Here is a 27881-nt window from a genome sequence, read left to right as displayed (position 1 = left end):
GAGTGTAGGGGAAAGACTTCGTGTTCTCACTGCGGCTGACCTACTGCGGTCATTGCAGCGCCTCCTGCACTGTATGCAGGTGGGCGATATGTTGGTGGCGCAGGTGACCCCCTCTGCCACCTCGAGCCAGGCCTTCTTGGTGGCAGAGGCAGACCGCTTCCTCCCGCCCGCCGGGGGGAAGATCTGTGTCTTCCCCCTCCTCCTCACCCCATCTGATGATAGCTGGGGTGAGGCATCATTAAACTGGGAGCAGCCTTCCCCCTGGGCTGCTCCATGCTGCAATTTGTCTCATTGGTTGCAGCATCTGTCAGTGGAGGACTGCCCCTTTAACTAGAGAGCCTCCAGCTGACAGATCGTACTGCGCATGCGCAGCCCGACCGACGCGCAGGCCAGCGCCGTGGACCCCGGAGGAGCAGGTAATTGATGCCTATTAGTGTGTTGCCTGCTACGATCGCGTGGGCAACCCACTAATTTCGCCGAGCGTGTTGACCACGCTCCCGGAGGACCACCCGCTGGGAACCCGCAGGCCTGCTAAATTCGAGCCCATAGAGTTATACAGCACGGATAGAGGCCCTAAAATTATTAGTTTCAATTTTAGCCATATCTCTTTATTCATCCATGGTGTTTCATTATTGGCTGATTTGTTCTTATTTTTAGAGGAATGTATTTCTTTTGAACTCTATTGATCACCGTTTTAAATGTTTCCCACTGCTGTTCTATCTCTTTGTCAATTTTTTTTTCTGGTTTATCTTCCCTAGTTCCATCATGACCCCCTCAAAATTAGATTTTTTTATCAATCTATTACTTTGGTCTTTGTCTTACTTATGTCTTTCTCACTCATAATTTTAAACCTTATTATGTTATGATCGCAATTGCCTCGATGTTCCCCTACACTTTCTTCTCTCGTGTTCCAGTTCATTTCCCATTACAAGATCCAGCAGTGATTCCTCTCTAGTTGGGCTTCTAACATATTGGGTAAGAAAGGAGTCACGTGCACACTGCAAAAAGTTCATTCTCCTTTCCCCTTTCCCTCCCTCTTCATACCAGTTTATTTGGCGGTAGTTAAAATCTCCCATGATTATTATTTGAATGTTTTTTACTCATATTTCACATATTTGTCTACATATTTCATCCTCCACTTCCCTTCTACTATTAGTTGATCTGTAGAATATATCTTTTAACGTGATCGATTCCTTCTTGTCTTTTGTCTGAATCTATATGGATTCTCTTGCTATCATAGTATTAGTTATGTCCCTTTTTTCTATTGCCATTACCAAGGAAGATGATGCTGCCAAAGTGAAAGTAAAAGAACAGGTCGTTGAGACACTGGATGGGCTAAATATTGATAAAGAGGAGGTACTAGAAAGGCTGGCTGTACTTAAAGTAGATAAATCACCCAGTCCGGATGGGATGCATCCTAGGTTGCTGAGGGAAGTAAAGGTGGAAATTGCAGAGGTACTGGCCATAATCTGCCAATCCTTCTTAGATATGGGGGTGGTGCCAGAGGACTAGAGAATTGCAAATGTTACACCCTTGTTCAAAAAGGTGCATACGGATAAATCAGGCAACTACAGGCCAGTCAGTTTAACCTTGGTGGTGGGGAAGCTTTTAGAAACGATAATCTGGGACAAAATTAATAGTCACTTGGACAAGTGTGGATTAATAAAGGAAAGCTAACACAGATTTGTTAAAGGCAAATTGTGTTTAACGAACTTGATTGAGTTTTTTGATGAGGTAACAGAGAGGGTTGATGAGGGCAATGCAGCTGACGTGTATATGGGTTTTCAGAAGGGGTTTGATAAAAGTGCCACATAGTAGGCTTGTCAGCAAAATTGAAGCCCATGGGATAAAAGGGGCAGTGGCAGCACGAACACGAAATTGGCTGAGTGACAGGAAGCAGAGAGTAATGGTGAACAGTTGTTTTTCGGACTGGAGGCAGGTGTACAGTGGCGTTCCCCAGGGGTCGGTACTAGGACCGCTGCATTTTTAAAAATATATATATATATATATATAAATAACTTTGACTTGGGTGTACAGGGTACAATTTCAAAATTTGCAGATGACACAAAACTTGGAAGTGTAGCGAACAGTGAGGAGGATAATGATAGACTTCAAGAGGACATAGACAGGCTGGTGGAATGGGCAGACATGTGGCAGATGAAATTTAACGCAGAAAAGTGCGAAGTGACACATTTTGGTCGGAAGAACGAGGACAGACAATATAAACTAAAGGGTACAATTCTAAAAGAGGCGGAGGAACAGAGAGATCTGGGGGTATATGTGCACAAATCTTTGAAGGTGGCTGGGCAGGTTGAGAAAGCGGTTAAAAAAGCATACAGGATCCTGGGCTTTATAAATAGAGGTATAGAGTACAAAAGCAAGGAAGTTATGGTGAACCTTTATAAAACACTGACTCTGCCACAACTGGAGTATTGTGTCCAATTCTGGGCACCACACTTTAGGAAAGAAGTGAAGGCCTAAGAGAGGATGCAGAAGAGATTTACTAGCATGGTTCCAGGAATTAAGGACTTCAGTTACGTGGAAAGACTGGAGAAGCTGGGGTTGTTCTCCTTAGAGCAGAGAAGGTTAAGAGAAGATTTAAAAGAGGTATTCAAAATCATGATGGGTCTACACAGAGTAGATAGAGAGAAACTGTTCCCATTGGCAGAAGGGTCAAGAATCAGAGGACATAGATTTAAGATGATTGGCAAAAAAAACAAAGGTGATATGAGGAAAAACTTTTTTACACAGCGAATGGTTAAGATTTGGAATGCACTGCCTGAGGTGGTGGTGGAGGTAGATTCAATCGTGGCTTTCAAAAGAGAACTGGATAAATACTTGAAGGGAAAAAATTTGCAGAGCTACGGGGAAAGGGCAGGGGAGTTGGACTAGCTGGATTGCTCTTGCAGAGAGCTGACACAGACTCGACGGGCTGAATGGCCTCCTTCCGTGCTGTGACCATTCTGTGATTCTAAGACCACAGCAAATGTACATTTTAATGAAGGTGAAATCTCAGTGGATTCCATTCCCGCTATTTGATCAATGTTTTTTTATGAAAGAATGTAACCTTGTTCTGACCCAGACATTTTGGAGTAGTGCATCATTCTGTATAATTATCTACCACAGGCAGATTAACAGAATAAAATAAGGGCCAACAAAGTAATAAATGTTGCTATCCAATGGGAAAGAACCAGCCAGCATTGTTAATTAACAGTACATGAGAATGTTCAATTCTCTATCACTAGTCCAGAAGTGAGAATATTATTAACTCTGCCAACTGGCATAGATTTACCTCTTTTTGGTCAGCACAGTCTCATTTATTATGTTGACGAGACAAGATTTAAAACAAATACTCGTGCCTCTCTTATGGCATTGCTTATGGATTTGTATAGATTGGGCTCATAGTTGACAAATAGATCATTATTCTGAATTCCCTTACAATGTAGTAATTAGGTGATTTTTTGGGGGGGGGGACGGAAAGTGCTAATTAATTAAATCATTATCCAGATCTTGCACCTATAATATAATGTTCATATTCCTTTTATATGTTTTACTAGAACCCACAGGAGTATATTCAGCTCACCATAGTGATACGTACAGTACATCAAGTGAAAGCCCATCTCTTATTTCTTCTGACCCAGATTATCGACAAGGTAACTTTTAACATGCAAAAGTTTTATGATGTTTCTTGATTGTCATCGAGACCCACCTCCAGCTCTCTTGACCCCATCCACTAATCTGCTGACCACCCAACTCCCCTTCCTGTCCTCCATGCTAGCTGACAATATAAATAGTTCCCTCTCCTTGGGTACTGTCCCCCACCCTTTCAAAACTGCTGTCATCACAACCCTATTCAAAAAAGCTCAACCTCAAATGCTCAGTCCACGCAAAATATCGCACCATCTCCAATCTCCCTTTCACCTCAAAACTTCTTGAACCTCTTGTCACCGTCAAAATCCATGCCTATTGTTCCCTCAACTCCATGTTTGACTGTCTCCAAACAGGTTTCTGCCCCTGCCACAGCACCAAATGGCTCTAACCAAAGTCACAAATGACATCCTCTGTGACACTGACCATGGTGCATTATCCGTCCTGATCCTTGACACCCTCCCTGAAGCCTCTGGCATGGTCGACCACACCACCCTCCTCTAAGGCCTCTCCATTGTACATTGTACAGCTAAGTGGGACTACCTTGCTTGTCTCCACTCTTATCTATCCAATCGTAGGCAGAGCATCTCCAGCAATAGCTTCTATTCCTGCTCCCGCACCAGTACCCCTGGAATCCCCCAAGGATCTGACCTTGACCTCTCCCTCATCTACATGTTGACCCTTGGTGATATCATCCAGACATATGGGGTCAGCTTCCATGTGTATACTGATGACACCTACCGCTCCACCTCCTTTCTCGAGCCATTGACTGCCCCGTGTTGTCAGACTGCATGTCAACATCAATTCTTGGATGCCCTGCATTTTCCTTCAGTTAAGCTTTGGGAAGACCAAAGCCATTGTTTTCAATCCGTGACACAAACCTTTTACCATTGCCACTAATACCATGCCCATTCCTGGTCATTGTCTGAACCAGGCTGTTTGCAACCTCTATGTCCCATTTGACCCTGAGCTTATCTTCCGACCCCATATCCTCTCCATCCTAAAGACCACCTACTTCCACCTTAAGATCACCAGCTTTGTGCCCTTACCTCAGCCCGTCTGCTGCTGACAGCCTCATCAATGCCTTTGTCATCTCCAGACTTGACTATTCCAATGCCCTCCTGCCGGCCTTCCTCCTCCACCTTCCGTAACCTTCAGCTCATCCAAAATTCTGCTGACCATATGCAATCCCAGGTCATTCTGCTCACTCATCCTTCCTGACCTACACTGGTTCCTGGTCCCCCAACGCCTCAAATTTAAAATTCTCAGCCTCATGTTTCAGATAATCGCTATTGCACAGCTCAACAAGCTTGGGCGAAATAGTCTACCATAGATCTTCACAATACAAAGTCATACATGGGTTCTGCAAATTGCCAATCTACAGTACTCAGATCTCTAGATATAACTATTGATACTGGGAGAAGCTTCCAATATATTTCAGGCCAAAAACTCCTATGGGCAGAGCTGTCAATCAACCATAATTATTTCAAAAGTACGTGGTACAAAACACACAAATCTTCCTATTTGTCATCAGTAAGTTAAGATGCCATGGTTAAGAAAATTGCAAGTTAGTAGCCCCGCAATTACTGAGTGTGCATAATGCCTATTGTCAAAAGTACCTTTGTGTCTGGAAGTCTGAATGCAGGGTCCCACATATATTGAAATATCCTGAACTAACCTATGAGATTGCTGAGAAAAAGTGCTTTGTAGTCTCTAACCTTTTTTAGTGAAATATTTGATAGCTAAATGTGTCTGTGAATAATTGTGTGATCTAGATAATCAATAGTTCTTTGTTTTTTTTTCCGCTCCTGACAGTCCACAGGAATGAAGAAATTAGAAGGTACAGTTCTCAAGCAGGTCTTGCTGGGGAAGATGAGTTCTTGGCAGACTGTTACATTCCAAATAGAAGATCCAGGTATATTTTTTGCAGTTACATATTTAAAATTCCTAAAATAGATGCAGCAATTTATTAAGATGTGGGAACTTTCTTTATCCAAACTCCAATCACAAAATGTGTATGGTACTTGGCTTCACTTACATGATCTCGATTATTCACCAATTTCCATTATCCTCTGGGGAGGGGCTTCCATTATGAGGGAAAATGGAAGTTCTACCATAAATTCACTAGAAAGTTTTTTCCCCTGTGACTTATCCCTTTTTTTAAACAGATCATATATACTTTGGCAATTCATTAATACCTATTATAGTTTATGTGCAACAATCCCTGAATTTTTAGCTTTTCTTGTATCGTGGTAAACATATGTACTACATAAAATGTGTATCCTAGCTTTACACTTCAGTTTTAGACAACTAGATTATTTTGTAATTCGACCATAAAGTAATCACTTGAATTGTCCCAATTATACAAATCAGTAATAAATAACTAACAAAATAGTATAAAATTTGATGTTGTTGTGGTGTCCAGAATTTGGGTATTATGTGTTTTTTAAATAATCATCAAAAGCTCCGTTACTAGGGCCGCAGGTTGAAAAGGAAGGTAACTATGTGGATAAGCTCCATCACTGATAAATGCTTATATGTAGAATTAACCTCTGGTCTCAATAATATGTTTTCACTGTTTTAGTGTAGTTTATCTGAATTTATAAGATCCTGCATAGAATTTGGAAAACATGCATTTCAGAAAACAGGTATGGAGGAAACACACTGGAGTGTCAGCAAGTAAGGGGCTGGTTCAGTGCATCTGCCCCAAAATGTGATTCTCAGTTTGCCAGTCTCCAAGATTGATTTGCGTCTTCCCTCCATAAGTTAGTAATCTGAGACCAGGGTGGAGCTCTAGTGATAAGAACTGATCAGTGGACAGTTTCCGTTGTCCTTAAAGCACACATATTATAATTGTGCCACCTACAGTACAAAGGGGATAACACAGATTCATCTAGCTCTCACAATGATTCATATCAGTTCAAATTTTCAATAGGCATCCAGCGTATAATGGATTTCTCTTGCTGGTTGATCAGAATGGCAAGTCATTGTAAAATATTTTCCACCGTTGAGCAACACTTACCATACCAGGTTATTGAAAGGACATTCACCACATGATGTCTTTAAACAAAGTGAAGATGGTACAGGATCCATTTTAAAGCATACATTATTTTAATGGCATGGGCTTGGGGGTGAGAGGCTAAATATCTTGGTGCAGTTATATTGGTTACCATTTGAGAAATGGTGATTTATTTGAGGCCAAGAGATACTGAATGCAATTGCATCCCATGAGAAGCAACCATCTCTTACTCACACCATCTTTTGGATAATTCTACTGAGAATCATGTCTATAGTTACACCAACACAACTAAAGAAGAATCCCAACATATTTTTTGTGCCTTGATGTCTCAAGTTAAAACTGGGAGATATGTGTGAAGCTTGTGGCACTAGTAGTCTTGAAAAACAGAGTAGAATGAGAGTGATATGCCATTTCACATTTTAAAGTTTTATTTGAATGAGAAATTTAGTATATGGTAGAATGAGAAATGCACTTTTAAAGGGATAGGCAGTATAACTTGTAAATAGAACAGAAATTAACTCAAAGGTTTTACTATTACAGCCACAATGATTATTCACAGAAAGTATAATGAAAAACATAGCCTTGCTACTCTTTTTTTCTCACTTTTTTAAATACAAATGAGGCATGGTAGTTTTGGCTGCATTTTGGTGGTGTTGTCATTGTTGCCATCGCTGTTATTTAAAGAAAGAAAATAAATTTTAAAGCTTTTTCCTGAATCCCCTGTGAGTCCGTTTGCCCCCATTTCCCATCAATTTATTAATGTTAACAGTAGTCTGACAATAATACAGACAAAGTGTGCTTTTGTATTTGTTTTGGAATTATTTTTTGTTAAATTAATAAGCTGACCTAGTGGCCTAGTGTGTTGTTGAACCAGCTGAGCCATAGAGTGCTAGGAATATTAGTAATTTCCACACACAATAAGCCAGGCCACCACTGATTGTCCTGAGCAAAAACAGATGGAGAAAAAAAACAGTGAGTCATCCTGTGCTGTTGCTCATATATCACTTAGTTATAGGTCAATATTGGCAAGTTGTCAGACAGTTGACAAATGGTCCACGGCACAAAGGAGGATAAAAAAAAATCTACAGGGAGAAGTGAGAGAAATCTTTTATTCTTTTTATTATTACAAATTTTTTAAAACAATGTAACATTTGACTGATCAACGAATGTTTTCATAAACCGTCTAAACCTTTTAAATTCTGCAGTCCATATGAGGTTCCGGGGGATGAGAATATAATGAGCCAGGAGTTAATGCTGAAACGTCAGGAGGAAGAACTAAAGCAGCTCCAGAGCAGATTAACTCGAAAGCATTTCCAATCAGGACTTCACCAAGCTGACATGGTCAAAGCATCCATGTTAGATATCACCAGGGATCCTTTGAGAGATGTAGCAATGGAAACATCCCTGACCCAAAGAAAACTGAAGGTAAGAGCATCACTTGGTTTTAATCAGGAAACCATCAGCTCTGGAGTAAAGCAGCAAGTTTTGTACCTTTAATTCTCCACATGTTCCTGATTGCGACTTTCCCATCCTGGTTTAGTGCAGATTGGGATCTGGTTAAGGGTTAATAGGCTGCTCCTCTACTGCTGGAATTCCGGTTTGAATTCTTTGCAGACCGGTGGATGAAGATATCCCATCTCTACCAGCTGTGAATTAAGATTGCATGCACTAACCTTGTGGGCGCACCAGTGAAACTTCCATCTTTTGATATTAAGTTTGCAACTCCACTCAGGTGCCACAAGGTTAGCTGGCATAAGAAATGGAAAAGTCACACTGGTGTAGTAGGGGTTGTTTTTCTGAGGTTGGGTAAAACATAATTTTTGGGGTATTGTATTTATCCTGTACTATATCTAACCTAGGAATGCTCAATCCAGATGATGGATATAAATGGTTGAAGACTGTGCTATTTCTCAACGCTGACTTTTACTTTATGTTCAGGATGTGAGTGCCACTGGTAAGGCAGCAATTATTGCCCATCCTTAGTTGCCCTGAGAAGGTGCTGATGGGTCTTCTTGAGTAATGTCTGTTTTTACAAATGAGTGGCCTGCTGCGTCGTTTCAGAGGGTATTATATACACACCATAATAGTGTGGGATTGGAGTCACTTCAGTCAGTTTTTAATACAATCCGGCTGCTTTCTTGATCATTTTTATTTCTGGTGCCAGCCCACAAATTACCAGGTTTATTGAATTTATTTTCAAAACTGGCCATGTTGGGATTTGAAATCTCAACTTCTGGGTTGCTAGTCCAGCATCATTACAACTTGTCGCGGTTCAGAATTCTTTGGCCATTCCTCCTTGAAAAGTATGTGGCATAAACAATTTTAACGTATTTTGGGCAGTAGCTTGTCGGAAAGGGAGTAGTTTCCCCATGCTGGGTTGGCCATCCATAGGCACACAAGAGGATTTGGAATGAGCAGTTGTTTTACGACGATCCCAAACAATGGTCTATTTGGCAAGAATGTCTTGTCATTCAGGAAGATATCTAGCACCTTAGAGTCAAGGCAGCAGAAATGTTGCGAAAGATCGTTCGGCTGCAGTAGGCTGCGAATCAGGAACCGCTGCCCTGACAGAGCAAGTTTTTCAATCTTACGTTAAGTGAAAGGGCTCCCCGACGCATACGCATGCTCTTTATATTTGTAATGATATGTGAACAGCAGTTAAACTGATTGTGTCAAGTGACTTTCTTCATACTCAACATTCTGTATTTGTTACCCAAGCTTACAAACCAAACCAAAAGTTGCCTTGCTTAGTGTTAACATGGTCTGCCTTCAGAGATATTGGCCAGGAAATTGCTCTGAGCGGCGAAGCAGTAGTGCTCAGCGCTCATTAGATTCAAATTTACCTACTAAGTTACCGCGTTCTTTTTGGTGGCAATCTCCTTGAACTGGGAGTTCAAATAACATCAGCATTCTTTCCCGGGCTGTGTGTAAGGCTCCTCAACCAATCAGCTTGAAGCAAGCCATGCTGTGAGAACTGGGAAGTGCAGTTCATAGACAAACAGTGCAGACGTAAAACCCGGATGTGCCCGATAAGATATTATAAAATGATATAGAGAAAGCAAAATAAACAGAGGATAAAATTAAAAGACTGAGATAAAAGGGTCAGAAGGAAAAAGTTATAAAAAATTTTAATTTAATTTTTTTAAATGTCCAAAAAACTATTGTACTCAGAAGTAATGAGACTCCACATTTTTAAAAGTTAATTTTTAGTACCTGAGCAGTTGTTTGGCAGTCATTAAGACTTACCACACTGTTAAAAATTAGTTTAGATTTAAAAAACTGAGCGTACCTGTTTTGTGTTGATATTCGTTAGTTTCCAGCTGGACTGGAGAGCAAGTTGGCGCTGGTCCATTGATTCTATTGATTGCAGCCGGCTTATGTCCCTTTAGGGTGTAGCTGTCAGATTGCTGGCGGACCAAGACGAGCAAGTTCCGGATTTCCGCATTTGATTGCGCATGTGCGGTCACCGGAACTTGCTCTTCGATTTCACCACTAATAAGGGTGAGTACTGTTGGGCTTACCGTTATTTTGAAAGCAATTTCTGGCTCATTAAAGCAGTACATGCATTTAAGGCACAGAGATCTGGTCTAGATCACAAGGGAGTTTCATTCTTACACTACCAGGTCCTACCACCACGCTAGCAGATACAGGGCAGGGGAGTCAACTTCTGTTTTTTTAAAAAAAAGGCAACCAGACCGTTTAATGGAATGGCTGACACCATGGAACCTGAGTGGATACCTGTGACAGACCCGAATTCATAACATCACTACACTTCCTTCCTTCACCTTGATAAGCAGAAAAATTCACCAAAATTTTTTAAAAATAAAAAGCTTAATGCTCTGTCAGGAAAAAGAAGGAAAAATTCCTTGTTGAGTTGCTCCGGATTGATCTCATTGGTACAAAAATGATAAAGCAGGGTTCCAAACAGCCATTCACCATATATATTCTATTTATTTTGAGCGCAGATCTTAGAAGTTTGTTATGATACTTTTTTAATTGAAGTTTTAGAAAAAGCACATGAAAAATTGTTATGCATTACTGAAGCAAGTCTGACTGTTGGTGAATTTGTCTCAAATTGTGGCTACATTAAAGAGCAATAGTAATTTCCTATTAAAACATTCTTTATTTTTTCCCCTCAGAATTTCTTTGGACCTGAGTTTGTTAAAATGATCAGTGAGCCTTCTGTTGCACTGGATCTTCCTACATCAATTCTGGTAAGATTAAAGGAAAAAATATTTCCTGTTCAATAACCAGCTAAAATTGTTCAAAATTTACCACCCATTTAAAAACAAAATACTAGCCAGTCTCCTGTAGTGATGCACGTGGGGAGTCAAGATCAAGTGTGGGATTCATGTCAAGCGGGGTTAGAGACTAGGGAATAAGTAGACCACGGCAGGGAAGGCGGTAAAGGATGGAGAGGGAGACCAAGGATAGGAGAGAAAAGGGAGGAGGAAGGTGGGGAAAGTTAAGAGGGACTGGAAGAGATGACTGGAGGGGGTGGAGGTATTGGAAGAGAGAAAGGGAAGAGGTTGCATTCTGGTCTGCCTGCGAAATCTTCTCGGGGGTGGGGGGCAATACCCAGTATGTTCAGCCATTGTGGGATGGCGGGGAGGTTCAGTATCAATTTGGGATACTGAGGACTCTTTTCAGGGTTTGAAATATTGGGCTGAAAGCGATGCTGCATTACGATGCTTGTGTCCATTGGCAAGCTGCAAAAATTGCGTTATGGCTGCTGTTGCTTTGCTTTTTCATAGTTGCACATGGTGTGTGGATAGAATGATTATTATAATGAAAATGAACAAGGAGGAAGTAACATTTGAAAGAGCAGCAGACATTGGAAGAACCAAACGGATTGAAATTTAATTTGGGTTAAGTTTGTTAATGGCTGAGTGTAAATAGACACAGCAAAGGCTATGGGCCCCAACAGTATCCCGGCTACAGTGCTGAAGACCTGTGCTCCAGATCTAACCGCATCCCTAGCCAAGCCGCTCCAGTAGAGCTACAACACTGGCATCTACCTGACAATGTGGAAAATTGCCCAGGTATCTCCTGTCCACAAAAAGCAGGAGAAATCCAATCTGGCTCTATAAGCTTACTCCCAGTCAGCAGTAAAGTGATGGAAGGAGTCGTCAACGGTGCTATCAAGCAGCACTTACTCACCAACAACCTGCACACTGATGCTCAGTTTGGCTTCTGCCAGAACCACTCAGCTGCAGACCTCATTACAGCCTTGATGCATACATCCCAAGAATAAATTTTGAAAAATGTTTATTTAAACATTTGTTTTGCAGAAAAGTAGATTGTTGTGTAGTGCACATGTTCATTTTTGTAAGCATCTGTTGACACTTTGTACTGCTTACACAGGCATGTAAATTGGGTGTGCACACTGCCTTTTTAATATCTGGCTAACTATATTTTAACAGACTGTCACAGCCTTTTAAGATTTTTTTAAAATAACTGACATTGAGATTCCAAAAAAAAATAAAACCCATTTGCTTGAATTTAGACAAATGGACAGTATTTAATCAACTTCCCCTGCGTTTCCCCGTCCCCCCACCTTTTCCCTGGCTCCATACTTGCTTAAAAACTGTTAAATCTTCAACTTCTTCCAATTCTGACGAAAGGTCATTGACCTGAAACGTTAACTGTTTCTTTCTCCACAGATGCTGCCTGACTTTGCTGAGTATTTCCAGCATTTTGTTTTTATTTCAGATTTCCAGCATCCGCAGTCCTTTGCTTTTGATTTGGTGTATTAATCAACTTGTTTTCTCATCTTATTCTGTGATCTCTTGCTCCAAAGAAAATATTCTGATTAATGTATGATTACAGACTAAGAATGGAAAGGGTGAGGACCTTCGTCGGAAAGTGAACATCATGTTGCTAAGTGGACAATGCCTGGAGTTGACCTGTGACACCAAGTCTACATGCAAGGATGTGTTTGATATGGTGGTGGCTCACATTGGTCTGGTGGAACATCACTTTTTTTCTTTGGCATATTTAAAAGGTACATGAATAGCTGTTAAAAGTTGCAGTTTCTAATTATTGTTTTTTGAGTGTTTGATATTTACAGCAAAGAGCTGAGGTTTGAGTATTGGGGTAGCAATTCTTTGGACAGCAAGTGTTTGTGTGCATTTTCTGCACTTGCAAGATATTGAGATATGAGAGGTGGACATTCTGATTTCTACCAGTATAAACCAAGATCTTGAAAATCAAGATAACTCACAACAGCATTGTCACAGAAAATTAAATTTTGTCTGGCTTCTCTGAACTTTGCTTAGTTTTCAAATAGCAGTTTTAAACCCTGCACTCAAAATGGAGGTTACTGCTTCATTAAACAGCAGCATTTTTGGCAGAGATGAGATGTGTAGTTTACTGCCATGGCACCTCTATGAAGAGACACAGGGAAAAATTTGATAGGGTCCGTTTTTGGGTGTAGGTAGCGTGATGTGCTATTACCCCGCGCCCAATGGCCCCTGTGCAGGCAGGACGCAAGTTTCGGCCCATCCAAGGAACTACCTGCAATCAGCGTTCCTTTCCAGGCCTTGCACGTGGAATCAATGCAATTCACACTTTCCACCACCAGAGGGTGCTCAATCTCTTAAAGGGAGGATGTTTCTTAGAAATCTCTTAAAGGTAGCTGACACCTGTTATTTGCTGAAAATAACAGCCTACTGTCTGCACGGATTCTGAACGGAGATCAGACATTGCACACGTAAAACACAGATGCAGATCCCATCCCTATGGTTACACACTGATGAGTTATGGTAAAACATTGAATAAAGGTTGCGCACTACTAAATCCCACATCTGCCGATCTGAGTTGGTACCAGGCCTGCGAGAGTGCAAGGTTCTCTGCTGATGCACTAGAGACCTTGGTGCAAGAGGTGGACAGAAGGAGGGACATCCTATATCCGCAGGGGGGTGGGGGGTGCAAGAGGCCCTCCAGACATATATCCAAGGGAGGCAGCAGGGGACGAAGTCAATGCCAGGCGCACAGCATCATGAACGTGGATGCAGTGCAGGAAGAAGTTCAATGTTTTGACATGTGTGGTCAAGGTGAGTGAGGTCAACTGTCATGTGGCGTCTCCTACCAACTGCACCACGCATTACACCCCCATCACCCACATACCAACAAACTCTTTCCATCAATACTCAACTCTTCTAACCAGATGCTTCCTCTCACCCTTACACGTTACCACTGTTTCAAGCCACCCACCCACAATTCACAGGCCACACACACTGGCAGCTATTCAACCATGACAGGCACATCACCCAGGCACAAGTCCCGCTTTTTTGCTGGAGAAGGTGGCGCATATCAAGAGGCAGCAAGTGGCCGTGGCATTTAGCCCGTCGAGCCTTTTCCACCATTCAGTGAGATCATGGTGGACCTGTGACCTAACTCCATATACCCGCCTTAGCCCCATATCCCTTAATACCCTTGGTTCACAGAAATCTATCAATCTCAGATTTAACTTTCACAATTGAGCTAGCATCAACTGCCATGTGCAGAAGAGCATTCCTCACGCGTCCCACCCTTTGCATGTAGAAGCATTTCCTAATTTCACTCCTGCATGTCCTGGCTCTAAATGTTAGGCTATGTCACTGCGTCCTAGTATTGAAGTTTAGGAGACCTCCAGAAACAGTTATAAATGTCTCGACAGCCAGAAGCAATAATCCAGCCACCAACCTGTAAATCCTGCATGTTCCCTTTAAATAGTCCTCCAGGCACTCTAAGACACGTTCAGATGGTTGGGGTTAAGTTGAGCGTTAAGTGCCAAAATGGTATCTATCACTTTAAATCAACGTTGCACACTGATTGAAGCCATTTTCTCCCTACTTTACATGATTCAAGCGTTTGTTATCTGCGTCTGCGCTAATTCCTATACCAAGATGGCGTCCAGTGCACGTCACGCTGGAAACGCGTGTGCACATCCAAGAAGTCATCTTGGATTTCGGAGAGCCCGTGTAGCGTTGAAACAACGGGCGCTACACGGTCCAATTTAGCGCTCACTGTATTTTGACATGCTAATGTTCTAATTGCAAAATTGTTGAAAACTATGATAAAAAACATCTTGTTAATTGTTCATATAAGTTGTCTATGAATTTAATTTGATAGATCATACCTCACTACCTTGTAGGATTGCTTCATGAATAGTGTATTTGCCCTGTAATCTCATCCAGACAGGCTACTGAAAATTGGCAAAAAGGAAAACACATTTAGATCAAAGTGGAATCCTGGATATAAATATTACAGAACTGGCAATTACGGCTCCATATTGTTTGTCTTGCTGCAGCACACAGATGAATTAAGCTCTGTAAGCTCATACTTAACTGTAATTTGTATAAAGACTGTATTCTGTTTTGCTGAGGAACAAGATCGCTTATTTCGCTGAGAAGTATCTTATCTCATCTTCTTTATGAACAATTCAAAAGGTTGTCTGAATGATGGTTTATTTGATCAACTCCTTGTACACTGTTTCCAGACTTCCAGTATTGTATTGCCTGATTCTGTAAATAATTCTATTTTGAATAAGCTTGTTTAATAGCTTAGCTTGTTACAAAAAGTTGCCGGCATGGTTGGTATTATTTGATATCTGAAGTGAAGTGAGATGTAGTGGAATTCTTCTTTTTGTCAAGCAGCAAGTTTATAACAAAAGGACGAATTGTTGGCCATGCAGCATGCTATATCCCATATGCTAAATGCTTCAGATCATAGCGAGCAGGAGATCATAGCGAGCAGGAGATCACCTATATGGAGTCAATGACTAAAAAAATATTGGGAACAAATCTGAATTGTCACAGGCACCAATCAGGTTTGTAAGGATGATAAAAGATCTTGACAAAAACAAAATGCTAGCTACTGTGTCACACAATATGTATCATGGAGCTGGCTCTGACTGGGATTAGCCGTTCTTTTCTTCCTTAAATTTTACCCAGGGTAATTGTCATAATTCTTATAATCTGAATATTCTTAACTAATTTTATTGTAGTGTTTTTAAATTGGCATTTTCTGTTGCCTTCCTAGGAGCAGGAGGGGTGGGGGGAACACATCCCCAAAAGGACGTGCGGGATTCTCAGGGGAAAAGTGGGGGGGACGCCAATAATACAGTGCTATGGAATCATTCATGGGGACACACTCGATTTCCCATATGGTCAGTCCACCCCTGCTCGTAGATCTTTTAGGATTGTGAAGCATTTAGCACATGAAAATGAAAATCTGCATTTTCTTTAGACTGCACTGTAAATAGAGATGTTCATGATTGAGACCAACCATGATTACTTTTTGTCTTAGTTTGTAAAAATTTGGAATTATTTTAGGTTAGCATCCTGGGGGATGAGGGGCAAAGGATCATTTATGGCACGTTTGAATCTCTCCAATTCGGTTAGGGCTGTTTCATGGATGGAAACCTAAATCACAAATTACATCCTCTGTGACTGTGACTGTGGTGCATTATCCATCCTCACCTTCTCTGCACCACTGACATGGTGAACCACACAATCCTCCTCTATTGTCCAACTCTGTAAGTTTGCTCTTGCTTGATCCACTCTTACTTATCAAATCGTAGTCTGAGCATCTCCAGCAATGGCTTCTCTTCCCATCCCATCCCATTTCTCCAGAGTCTCCCAAAGAATTGGTCTTGGCCCCCTCCTCTTCCTCATCTAGATGCTGCTCCTTGGTGACATCATCCACAGACATGAGGTCAGCTTTCATATGTATGTTGACGACACCCAACTCTACCTCTCCACAGCCTCTTTTGACCTGTCCACTGCCTTTGTGTTGTCAGACTGCTTGTCCAATATCCAATCTTGGAACTGCAATTTCCACCAGGTAACATTTGGATGACTGAAGCCATAGTCTTCTGCACCCGGCACAAATTCCATACCTTCACCACCAATTCTATCCACCCCCCCCCCCCCCCCACCTCAGCAATTGTCTCAGGCTGAAACAAACTCTTTTGCAATCTTGGCGTTCTATTTAACCCCGAGTTGAGCTTCCGACCCCATATACTCTCCATCGCAAAGATTGCTTACTTCCTCCTCGCCCGTCTCTGCCCCTGCCTCAGTTCATCTGCTGCTGTAACCCTCATCCATGCCTTAATCACCTCCAGACTCACCTATTCTAACGCTCATCTGGCCATCCACCCTCTGCAAACTCCAGCGCATCAAAAACTCTGCCCATATCCTATCCCGTACCAAGTCCCGCCCATCCATCACTCCTGTCCTTGTTGACCTATGTTAGCTTCCGGTTCCCCAACACCTCAGATTTAAAATTCTCATCCTCGTGTTCAAATCTCTTCATGGCCTTCACCCTTCCTATTTGCGTAACCTCCTCCAGCCCTACACCCCCCCACTTCTTCCCCAAACTTTCTATTCCTCTGAATCTAGCCTCTAGTGCATTCCCCCTCCATTCCTTTGCCCCAGCATTGGCAGCCGTGCCTTCGGTCATCTAGGCCCCAGGCTCTGGAATTCCCTCCCTAAACCCTTCCACCTGTTTAACACTCTCCTTAATACCCACTTGTTCGACCAAGTTTTCGATCACCTCTCCTAATGTTTTCTCCTTTATCTCACCGTCCATTTGTATAATTGCGCCTCTGTGAAGTGCCTTGGAACATTTATCGACATTGAAATTTCAGTATAATTGCAAATTGTTGCTGGAAGTAATTGCAATCATATCGAGTGTGTCACACAAAAATATATAAAACCGCTAAAAACGTGTAAACCAGATATCAAAATGTTTTGTTTTTTAGAAAATGAATTCTTTTTTGCTGACCCTGACACTAAATTGTCCAAAGTGGCACCAGAGGGATGGAAAGAGGTGAAGAAAAAGAACAGAATTACCGTAAATTTCATCCTTTTTCTCCGCATAAAGTTTTTTGTAGAAGATGTCAGTTTAATCCAGTAAGTACTCTTCTTTATCCATGAAAAATCTAGTCTGAAAGATCAAGAAACTCTCAAGATTAACTAAACTAAAGATGATTCATAATAATCTCTGTAATTTGTCATTTAAAAAAATGGTAAGATTTAGAATTACCTCCCAAATTTAAGTTTGAGTACTGTGCACAGTTCTGGTCACCACATTACAGGAAGGATGTAATTGCACTAGAGAGGGTGCAGAGGAGATTTACGAGGATGTTGCCAGGACTGGAGAATTTTAGCTATGATGACAGATTGGATAGGCTGGGGTTATTTTCCTTGGAACAGAGGAGGCTGAGGGGTGAATTGATTAAGATGTACAAAATTATGAGGGGCCTAGATAGAGTGGATAGGAAGGATCTATTTCCCTTAGCGAAGGGGTCAATAACCAGGGGGCATAGATTTAAAGTGATTGGTAGAAGGATTAGAGCGGAAATGAGGAAATATGTTTTCACACAGAGGGTGGTGGGGGCCTGGAACTCACTGCCTGAGAGGGTGGTAGGGGCAGAAACCCTCAACTCATTTAAAAAATACCTGGATGTGCACCTGAAGAGCTGTGACCTGCAGGGCTACGGATCAAATGCGGGAAAGTGGGATTAGGCTGGGTGGCTCGTTTCTCAGCCGTCGCGGACACGATGGGCCGAATGGCCTCCTTCTGTGCCATAAATTTTCTATGATTCTATGAATATAATTACTAGTCCTCTGTTTTGGGAAGAAAACATAAAACCTTGAATTTTGGGCATTTTTTACATTAAAATGTACGATATTATTTTGTCATAGTTATGCATCTCCACTGTTTTATGTTCATTGCAAACTGATTTTTTTACCTGTCTGGTTCACTAGTGATAGCTTAATCCCGAAGTGTCTATTTGTTAATGTAGAGATCTGAATTCATTTCAGCTTAAAAATAATATAACTGTTTTAAGATGCAGAAAATTCAATAAGCACAAGGTAGCTTCTCTCTTCTTCTCCCCCCACTCCCCAAATCTTTGCAGCATTTTTAACGTGATATTCTGTCACTGAGCCTTAGTTCCTAGCACCCCCTGCTGTTCACTGAAATCAGTGTAACACCGAGACTGTAGGTATTGAAATCTTCAAAAGAAATGAAGCCTGCAGTGGTTTGATGGCACTGCAACTTCCATTCCACAATTATAACAAAGCAGTCCTATTCTACTCTCTTCTCCACTACTCCGCCCCACTCCCCCCATCCCCCGAAGTAAAACACATTTGGTATCTGTATGAATTTTTTTTGAATTGCTGAATAGCTTTGCTCATCAAATTGTAGGAATGTTAATGCATGAGAATTAAACATCTTCCGACATTTGCACTCTGTTTAGATATAGCAAGGTTGGATACAGAGTAAAACTTCCCTCACTCTGCCCCAGCCTCAGCAAAGCACCAATGCAGTGTTTTTTCGACATACTTCAGCATCGTTCCTTGTGGTCTCCCTGTTAGAGATTGCTGGTTTAGTGTTGTATTTTAAGCAGTTTTGTTCTGTGAAATCTCATCCATTAGGAAATGGGTTAAGAATGACCAGATAAATTTCAGTTAGGACCCTTGTATTCAGCAGAAAGGGGAGACTTTCATTCCATTTGTCTGCGCTGGAGTCAGACTCTGAAATGAAAGGGTGGTGTTCTAACCCATTGCACCACCCAATCATTATAATCATTGGGCCTCTTTGACTATATTTACGACACAAATTTGTGTACAATTTAGTGGCACTTAATTCTAAATTATAGCAGCTTTGTGCACTAGTAGAAACTGAAAATAAGACTGCCTAAATTAGTTGCTTGTAGGTCCCTTACAGCTGTTAAAGGCAGGGAACTTTCATCCTATCTGACATAGGTTCAAAACCTGTTTCCTGCTGTACCACCTAAATCCTGCTGTCCTTAATTTTGGAATGAATAGTAAAAGAAAAAAAATCACAGAACTGATATTTTGCAGTAATTGATTTCTTGTTTCAGGATAATTTATCACTTATTTAAGTCACTCTTAATTTTTATGAAGGCACACACTGACCAGGCATCAGTACTATTTGCAGTTGCGGAGGGATATCTTGGAAGAGAGGTTGCACTGTAATGATGAAACAGCCTTGTTGCTTGCTTCGTTAGCTCTTCAAGCTGAATTTGGGGACTACCAGCCAGAGGTATGCTTCTAGCTACTGCTCTGTAGTATTTTGAATAAACTGCAGGTACATTCTGCATGCTATATTTTTCTCTGGGCTTTATGATTGAGGCAGATAGAAGGACAAAAATGAAAAGGAGGACACCTGTCTGAGGCAAAGGGGTGTGGGGGAGGCATGGCTAGAACACAAATGAATTGGAGAGGCCAGGAGAGACACTGATGATCAAGAAACAGGAGATTATAATCTGTCAATGTAGCAAATAAGATGTTTCTTTAGTTCATAGGTTTTCAAACAGGACCAGGATTAGCAGGGTCACTGGGTTTCTGTCTGTCTTATCAGCTTTCTGTATTTTTGTTTATTTGCTGACTTGCTGTCGTGTTATTTCTGTTGCTGTACACCAGTAAAAATGTTTTCTGCAATAATAACAGCAATTTTCTTTGGGTAGTTGACGCTGTCTTTTGCAATTTGGGACAGGGAGTCTCTGTGAGTGTGTCAGTGTTGGCAGAAAAGTTTGAAAACTTCTGTTTCAATTGTGTGAGACAATACATGCACACCTCCCCTCCAAACAAAAATCGTACTCAATCAATATTGTGTCATAAAAATATTTAATGTGTTTCACTTCTGTTAATAGTTTCATGGGAAGAGTTATTTCAGGCTCGAGCATTATTTGCAAATTAGAGTGATGGAGTCTTTGGAGCAGTCTTACATGAAGGAGGAGCTGCCTAAACTGCACATCACATATTGTGGAGCCACAGAAGCAGAATCTGAGCTTGAGTTTCTAAAGGTAATTCATCTTAATGTGGAAAATGGGAGGGAGAAACAGCATTTCCATTTTTGTTGATCATTGTTGGAGTAAGTAATTGCCCCCTAAAATCTGTCTGTCATTTCAACTCGAGGGTGGAGTAATAAACTTTGCACCTTTAGGTGATGTTGTGCTGATAGTTACATTCATAAAGAGAAAAAAAAAATCAGTGGGTCAGTATAGAATCTTTTTACCTGTTTAATAAAATCAGACTGTTGATTCAGTTGGTAAAATAGTGTCATTTACTCTTTGTTAGATTGTTAAATACATTATGTACATGTATTTGAGCATTCAGAGAATTCAACAGTAAGAGAGTCGGAAGCTGGTAAGGTTACTTGTTTTTTTCTCCTGCCTGCCTAATACCCTCAGCAGGTTTACTTTTGCTATTTGCTTAGATTGAAGGAACAGTATTTACTGCGAATCAATTTCTGATTTTCTTATAAACTGCTATATCAAAAGTGCAGTATTTGGAGCACTTTTGAGTGGGCTCTGAGTGGGAAGCTGCAGTTGTACTGTCCACTCATGCTTTTTTCAAATTGTGAGAAGCTGAACTTTTGTGTATATGCTGCTCGCTGGCCTGTGACATCTGGTGAAATTTCTAATATTACAGAAGAGCTGATGGACGTTTGACCTCTTTCTAATGTTAGAAATTTAAAGAGTAGTACAACAGATTACTTGAGTACTTTTTTGGCACTGCCTGCTGTTACTAAACACAATCAATTAAATAAATAAATAAACAGCTATCCTGGAGGTGCACATCCACAGAGGCCTGCACACCACCATTGGGCGTTCTCTTGTATTTTTTTCATTGTAATGTTGATTACTGTTTAGATTTGCAATCACAGCAGTGACACAAACATGCACACACAAATCAAATACATGTTGACTAGCAGTTGGAGAGGTGATGGTAGGCCTGGGTTCCTGTGGAGTATGCATCTACCTGTTTCCTACTAGATTAATGGACATTCCAACAGCCACCTATACAACCCTGGATGTTCAATGGAGATGGCAGGATCCAGAGATCTTTATGGTAAAGTTATATTCATGTGCTTTGATGCAGTGCAGCTCACAAGCTGCTGACAGGTTTAGATACTTTTCCACAAAAACCTGAATTTTAATTGTTTGAACCTGACTTCTGAAGGGGGAAAAAAAGCATTTTCATCAGCGTGCTCACTCTTTATTACACCACAATGCTCTCAAAATTGCAAGGTGTTTTTTCACTGGGGTTTTTTTTGTGTGTGTGTGCTTATTTATCTGTTACTTTTTTATTTGGCTTGGCTTTCAGATATGTCAAAGGCTGCCTGAGTATGGAGTGCTGTTCTATCGGGTTCTGCCAGAAAAGAAATCTCTGACTGGAATAAATCTGGGCATTTGTTCCAAAGGCGTAATTGTTTATGAGATTCAAAATGGGGTCAGAACAGTAGTTCTTCAGTTTCCATGGAGAGATACAAAAAAAATCGCTTTTAGTGTAAGTGTGTTTCAGCTCCGATCCATCATCATGTACAGTAGCTAAGGCTGGTTTTATTGCTTTACTGATTTAACTGTTGCTAGTAGTGTTCTGTCAGGTATTGACTTGTTTCGTAAATTAAGTTTCAAATACACGCTGAAAGTTTTTTGTTAACGATTGAAAACTGTTGGACAGGGATATGTAAGAAAAACTAGTTCACAAGGAAGTCTTTTACACATAGTTTTTATTTCTGTTTCTTCTTAAATTGCAGAGGAAAATTATTTTGAAGTAATACAACAAATAACTGAAAAAATTAATGGACGTTGAAATGATAAGGCATTTTAACGAGTGCTCTGTGGTTATCATCTGTAGAAGAAATTGGGGGTGATTTTAATCTCCAAGAACGGGTGGGTTGGGGGTGGGTGGGAGTTGAAAATAATAGTTTCTTCGGGTCGCAACCACAACCCGTCTTCACTTCCGGGTTTAACGTGGGTGGTAAAAGTACAGGCTTCCCACTGGGAATGCAAAGTCCAAAAATTTTGTGGTTGCGACCCAAAAAAACAACTATTTTCAACTCCCACCTGCCCCCAATCCACCCATTCTTGGGGGTTAAAATCACCCTCATTGTCTTTTTGTTTCCCCATTTTTTAAACCTCCCCTGGATGAAATTCAGTTTGATATATTGGAGGTTATTTTCGAAGCTCAATTAATTTATGGCCTTACAACTGTCTGGTGGAGAATAGAAAGAGAAAAGTCTTGCATTTCCAGAGTCTGAATTGGATTTAAGTTATTTACAGAGGTGAAAGGACAGTGTTGTAACTCACTATGCCACCAGTTCCCCCTTTTTACCCGGCATTGCGATCCTTTCGGATTTTCAGAATTTTGCTTCTGTAATGTTCTCCCATTATTCTTCCTTCAACTAAGAAGTGATAAATGATTTATCTGTTGAGTTCCCTTATCCATCATGATCACATTTTCTTTTCCAATTGTGTCCCAATTATTTTGAAAGCAAACATTTTTCTTTTTTTTTTATTCGTTCATGGGATGTGGGCGTCACTGGCGAGGCCGGCATTTATTGCCCATCCCTAATTGCCCTTGAGAAGGTGGTGGTGAGCCGCCTTCTTGAACTGCTGCAGTCCGTGTGGTGAAGGTTCTCCCACAGTGCTGTTAGGAAGGGAGTTCTAGGATTTTGACCCAACGACGATGAAGGAACGGCGATATATTTCCAAGTCGGGATGGTGTGTGACTTGGAGGGGAACGTGCAGGTGGTATTGTTCCCATGTACCTGCTGCCCTTGTCCTTCTAGGTGGTAGAGGTCGCGGGTTTGGGAGGTGCTGTCGAAGAAGCCTTGGCGAGTTGCTGCAGTGCATCCTGTGGATGGCACACACTGCAGCCACAGTGCGCCGGTGATGAAGGGATTGAATGTTTAAGGTGGTGGATGGGGTGCCAGTCAAGCGGGCTGCTTTGTCCTGGATGGTGTCGAGCTTCTTGAGTGTTGTTGGAGCTGCACACATCCAGGCAAGTGGAGAGTATTCCATCACACTCCTGACTTGTGTCTTGTAGATGGTGGAAAGGCTTTGGGGAGTCAGGAGATGAGTCACTCGCCGCAGAATACCCAGCCTCTGACCTGCTGTTGTAGCCACAGTATTTATGTGGCTGATCCAGTTAAGTTTCTGGTCAATGGTGACCCCCAGGTTGTTGATGGTGGGGGACTCAGTGATGTAATGCCGTTGAATGTCAAGGGGAGGTGGTTAGACACTCTTGTTGGATATAGTCATTGCCTGGCATTTGTCTGGCACTATTAATATATCCTGGGTTGATTTAGAAGCAAGTATTCCACCTTGTCTTTTTTTTGGGGGTTGGGGGTGGGGGTAGTGGTGGTGGTGAGTAGCAATTGTAAAATCATCTGATCTAAGTTTGTACATTTAGAGTAAGCATTTACTTACAAATGAATGAGCGTGTGTAATCTGGATAGTAAACCTGCTATCATTTCATATTGGGTAAACATTATACACTTGAACACGCATGAGGTTTGCATTGTACTGAAGTACGGATATGTTCTATCAATTTCTGCTCAATCCAGTGCATCACTTATGTTTATTCCAAACTCTGTATTGTCCTCCTGATTGACACAGAAAAAGAAGATTACATTGCAGAACACTTCAGATGGCATAAAGCATCTGTTTCAGACAGATAGCAGCAAGACCTGTCAGTATTTCCTGCATCTGGCCTCATGCCAACACAAATTCCAGCTGCAGATGAGGGCACGAAAGAACAATCAGGAAATTGGTATGGATGTAACCTTTTTATTTCCACGTACTTTGTAGGACTTTGTTCTGTGGAAAGGAGGACATTTCCTAACTCTTGCAATCAAATAGTTGGGAAGAAAAAAATTAAATGTTAAAATGGAGATTCAAATATCCCCCAAGCCCGCTATTATCTTCCCATTTGTCATTCCCATTAAAATAAATCGATTGTAACTGATAACATACAGTTCATGATTATAATCCAGCCACTTGTTCCATGACTTTTACACACTACTGATTTTAAAATCTGGCAGCTTCTGCAAAAGACAGTGTAGAGTGTTGGAAAAGAGTGTGGGTTTTCAGAAAAATAAATGGATTACTGCAAGTATTCAAATAACCCTGATGGAGAAATCCAGATTTAATTGTTCAGTGCTTTGGATGGAAACATTGAAATGAGTGGTTTGCAGGCTCACGTGAAATAAAACCAGGTACCCCTGTGTTGAGTTGTTTTATCATTTGGAAATGAGATAAATGGGGATGTAGTGTTAAAGCCATGACTTTATTCTTACAGTATATGCTTCAGTAATGATCTAGCTATGATGGCTGCACAGCTACTCATAATTTTAGCAAACAGTAGTAATAGGTGTAGGTAACTGGTGAAGCTGCCAAAGATGGCCATTGAGATCACTATTTACAAAATTAGTTGAGAAAAAGTTTGCTTTTTTCCAGCTGTTACCAGCATACTTAGTGTAATATTGCAAAATTTAATAGCTGTGATGGCACAGTACTGAAGCTTCAACCCACTGGACCACTGAGAGGCAAGATATGCGTTTGTGTCTGCAGTTCCCCATACCTTGAATTCCCAGTCTCAACGTGGGAGCCTAAGCCCCTCTCATAAGGAGTAAAACAATTAAAAATGTCATCACTGTCTGCCACTTTCTCTCATTTCCTAAGAGGCTGGGTATAGTATGGAACTAGTGAAAGTTTGAGAGAAAGATGTATGCCACAGAGGAGCTTGGGGGAGGGAAGTAATAACAATGTGCTTACTGAATTTAATTTTTTTCCCCTCCCCGTTCCCCCTTTTTAGAAAGTTTATCTGCCAGCAACCTGAACTATAATGGAGACTCTGCAGGTTTATTCACCATGGGCAGGGTGAATAGTAGTATTAGTCTTGCTGTCAGTGCATACAGCAGATTAACTGATCAGTCGCAGCTGATGCGTTCCGAACTCCTGAAACGCATGTCCAGGTCGGAGGCGGCTTTGAATCAGCCTCTGCACAGCCTCTCAAAAGACCAGGTATCCGGAACTCTTTGGGACCAACGTCCTCCCATCCTCAGCAAATCTTATTATGATCTTAGCCAAGTTTCCGAGTCAAAACGAAGAAGTACGCCCGTTTTTAGCAGCCAGTTGTTTCGTTCTTCAAATCTGCTGGAAGGGGACTCTGAACTCAAAGTGAAGCATTTACATCCTCGGTCAGACACCGAGTCCGTGGCGGGAAGTGAGCGACGAATCAAAAGCAGGTAAATTTTCATCTTGTATATTATCTTTGTTGGTATAAAGAATGGTTTTAGATGTGAAGTAGGTCTGCAGTATTGGAAATAGATGGTCGCAACTGCATTATCAACGGTCTGAATAGCCAAAATAAAGTATTTGGTCTGAGAGTGCTCATCCAGAATTGTCATCGTCTTCAACAACAACAAAACAGCACGTTGCATTTATGTAGTACCATTAAGGTAGAAAAAGAACATCCCAAGGCACTTCAGAGCCTTAAGGAAAAGATGGACAACAAGACAAAGGGAGCATTTTGATATATCTTTGAAGAGGGGATTAGCTCTTGTCATAAAATGATAATGCTACAGTCCAAAGTGACACAGATTTTAAATTTATTTAGTGTGATAGATAAATTCCATGGTGGAACAAAACTGCAGCCTGAGAGATTATTTTGTCTTAAAACAGAATTCTAAATACGATCATTGTAATCACCTGGAAGATCAGTAAGAAAATGTTTAGTAAATATAAATCAGTTTTGTGAATAAATCAGATAGATTTTTAAAAATTGTTCTCGGGACCTGGGTGCTGCTGGCAAAGCCGCATTTATTGCTCATTCCTAGTTGCCCTTAGATTTATTACTTTAAAATACATTTTGCATATATATGTAAATATAAAATAATAAAATTAATGTTATTAAAGAAGTGTGTATTATCTCTCTTGCTCTTAAAGGAAATGGTGGCATTAAGTAAAAAAAATTATAGTGCCTCTTCTGAAACAGCTTTGCAGTCCAATAGTTAGGGTGCTGCTTTCTGATTTGTAACTTGTATTATATTGTCATAGTACTTACCAAGTGATCCTCTAAACATCTAGCTCTTTAGAGAATGGTTTTGAGCCTGCAGCTTTATCTTCCTCCCTAGAACATTAACAGATTTCTTCTGCCCCCTCAAAACCTACACATTCTTCGTCATTTATGCATCTCTTGCACACCATAAGAACCTGCTGAATCTTGATTGGTTCTGAGGAATCGAGCAATTCTTTTTGTATTGATGTCATCAGAACCTGCCCTGTATAATGACCCAGGATCTGCACAATAGCTCAATTGCCCACCCACCCAGTTTTGAGAAGATTCTCCAAGCTCCCAACATCATTACTTTTATTCAACTTGCAGAGCCAGGCCCTGCCATTTTAATCAGGTTTTGGAAAAGGTAAATAAAGTCTTTTTTAGCTCTTAAATGCTTAGTGGTTTTACTTTTGCCTGTCATATCAGTTGATCAATTGCTACTCTAATCCATTACAAGGAGTGCTCACGTCCAATCCAGGACTCAAAGCAGGGAGTCATGATGCAAAGGCTGTTAAGCAGGCAAGAATGTATGCTCTTGTCGAATTCCCAATTTGTATCAGCTTGGTTGGTTAGACTCGGCAGCACAGAATCAAATGAATGATGGATCCAGACAAGAAACTCCAAAAAAATTCAATCTCATAGGTTTTGATAAGGTAATAGGGAAAACCTTTCATAATTTTGAACACCTCATCAGATAGTCTCTTAACCTACTCTGCTCTAATGAAAAGAGTCCCAGTTTTTCTGATCTTTCTTCATAACTAAAGCCTTTCATTTCTGGTATCAACCTGGTGAATTTCTATGTACCCTCATCATGACCTTGACATCCTTCCTAAGGCAAGGTACCCAAAATGGGACACAATAATCTCGGCCTGATCAAAGATTTGTATTGGTTTAGCATTATCCCTGCTTTTGTACTTTATGCCCTTATTGATAAAGCATAGGATCCCATATACTTTTTTTTACAGCTTCATCAACTTGTTCCCTCATTTGTAAAGATTTGTACATCTGAACCCAAAAGTGTTTCTGCTGTTCTACTTTTAAAGTTTTACCATGTAGTATATATGTTCTCTTGTTCTTCCTCCCAAGATATAACACATTTCTACACACAAAATTTCATTTGATGTCCATCTGCCCAATCTACTAACAAGACTATGTCCTCGAGAAGTTGCTAGCCACTTAGTTGTTTTGACAGTTAACCATTTTATGTGTCATATGCAGATTTTGCTGTTATGGTCCATTGTACCCAAGTCCATGAACAGTTGTCCCAAAACTGACCCCAGGGCGGGCACCACTGTTTACACCCACAGTCCACACCCACAGTCCAAAAAAATCCATTGACACTTGTGTCT

General features: G+C 41.0%; 1 protein-coding gene across 5 annotated transcripts in view; it reads left to right on the top strand.

Annotated features, from left to right (window-relative positions):
• ptpn13 (protein tyrosine phosphatase non-receptor type 13) overlaps positions 1 to 27881 on the top strand; it is a 265922-nt gene that overhangs the window by 112675 nt on the left and 125366 nt on the right. For all 5 annotated transcript variants that reach the window (XM_067990460.1, XM_067990453.1, XM_067990445.1 and 2 more), the window contains exons 8-18: positions 3558 to 3653; positions 5464 to 5563; positions 7873 to 8092; positions 10807 to 10881; positions 12497 to 12671; positions 17415 to 17565; positions 19588 to 19726; positions 20337 to 20489; positions 21793 to 21975; positions 24090 to 24243; positions 25288 to 25720. In XM_067990460.1, the coding sequence (XP_067846561.1) occupies positions 3558 to 3653; positions 5464 to 5563; positions 7873 to 8092; positions 10807 to 10881; positions 12497 to 12671; positions 17415 to 17565; positions 19588 to 19726; positions 20337 to 20489; positions 21793 to 21975; positions 24090 to 24243; positions 25288 to 25720 (1879 nt within the window). The remainder of the gene's footprint in view (positions 1 to 3557; positions 3654 to 5463; positions 5564 to 7872; positions 8093 to 10806; positions 10882 to 12496; positions 12672 to 17414; positions 17566 to 19587; positions 19727 to 20336; positions 20490 to 21792; positions 21976 to 24089; positions 24244 to 25287; positions 25721 to 27881) is intronic.

The sequence above is a fragment of the Heptranchias perlo genome, chromosome 1, assembly GCF_035084215.1.
Source record: "Heptranchias perlo isolate sHepPer1 chromosome 1, sHepPer1.hap1, whole genome shotgun sequence".
NCBI lineage: Eukaryota > Metazoa > Chordata > Chondrichthyes > Hexanchiformes > Hexanchidae > Heptranchias > Heptranchias perlo.
This window is presented reverse-complemented; position numbering and strand designations above follow the sequence as displayed.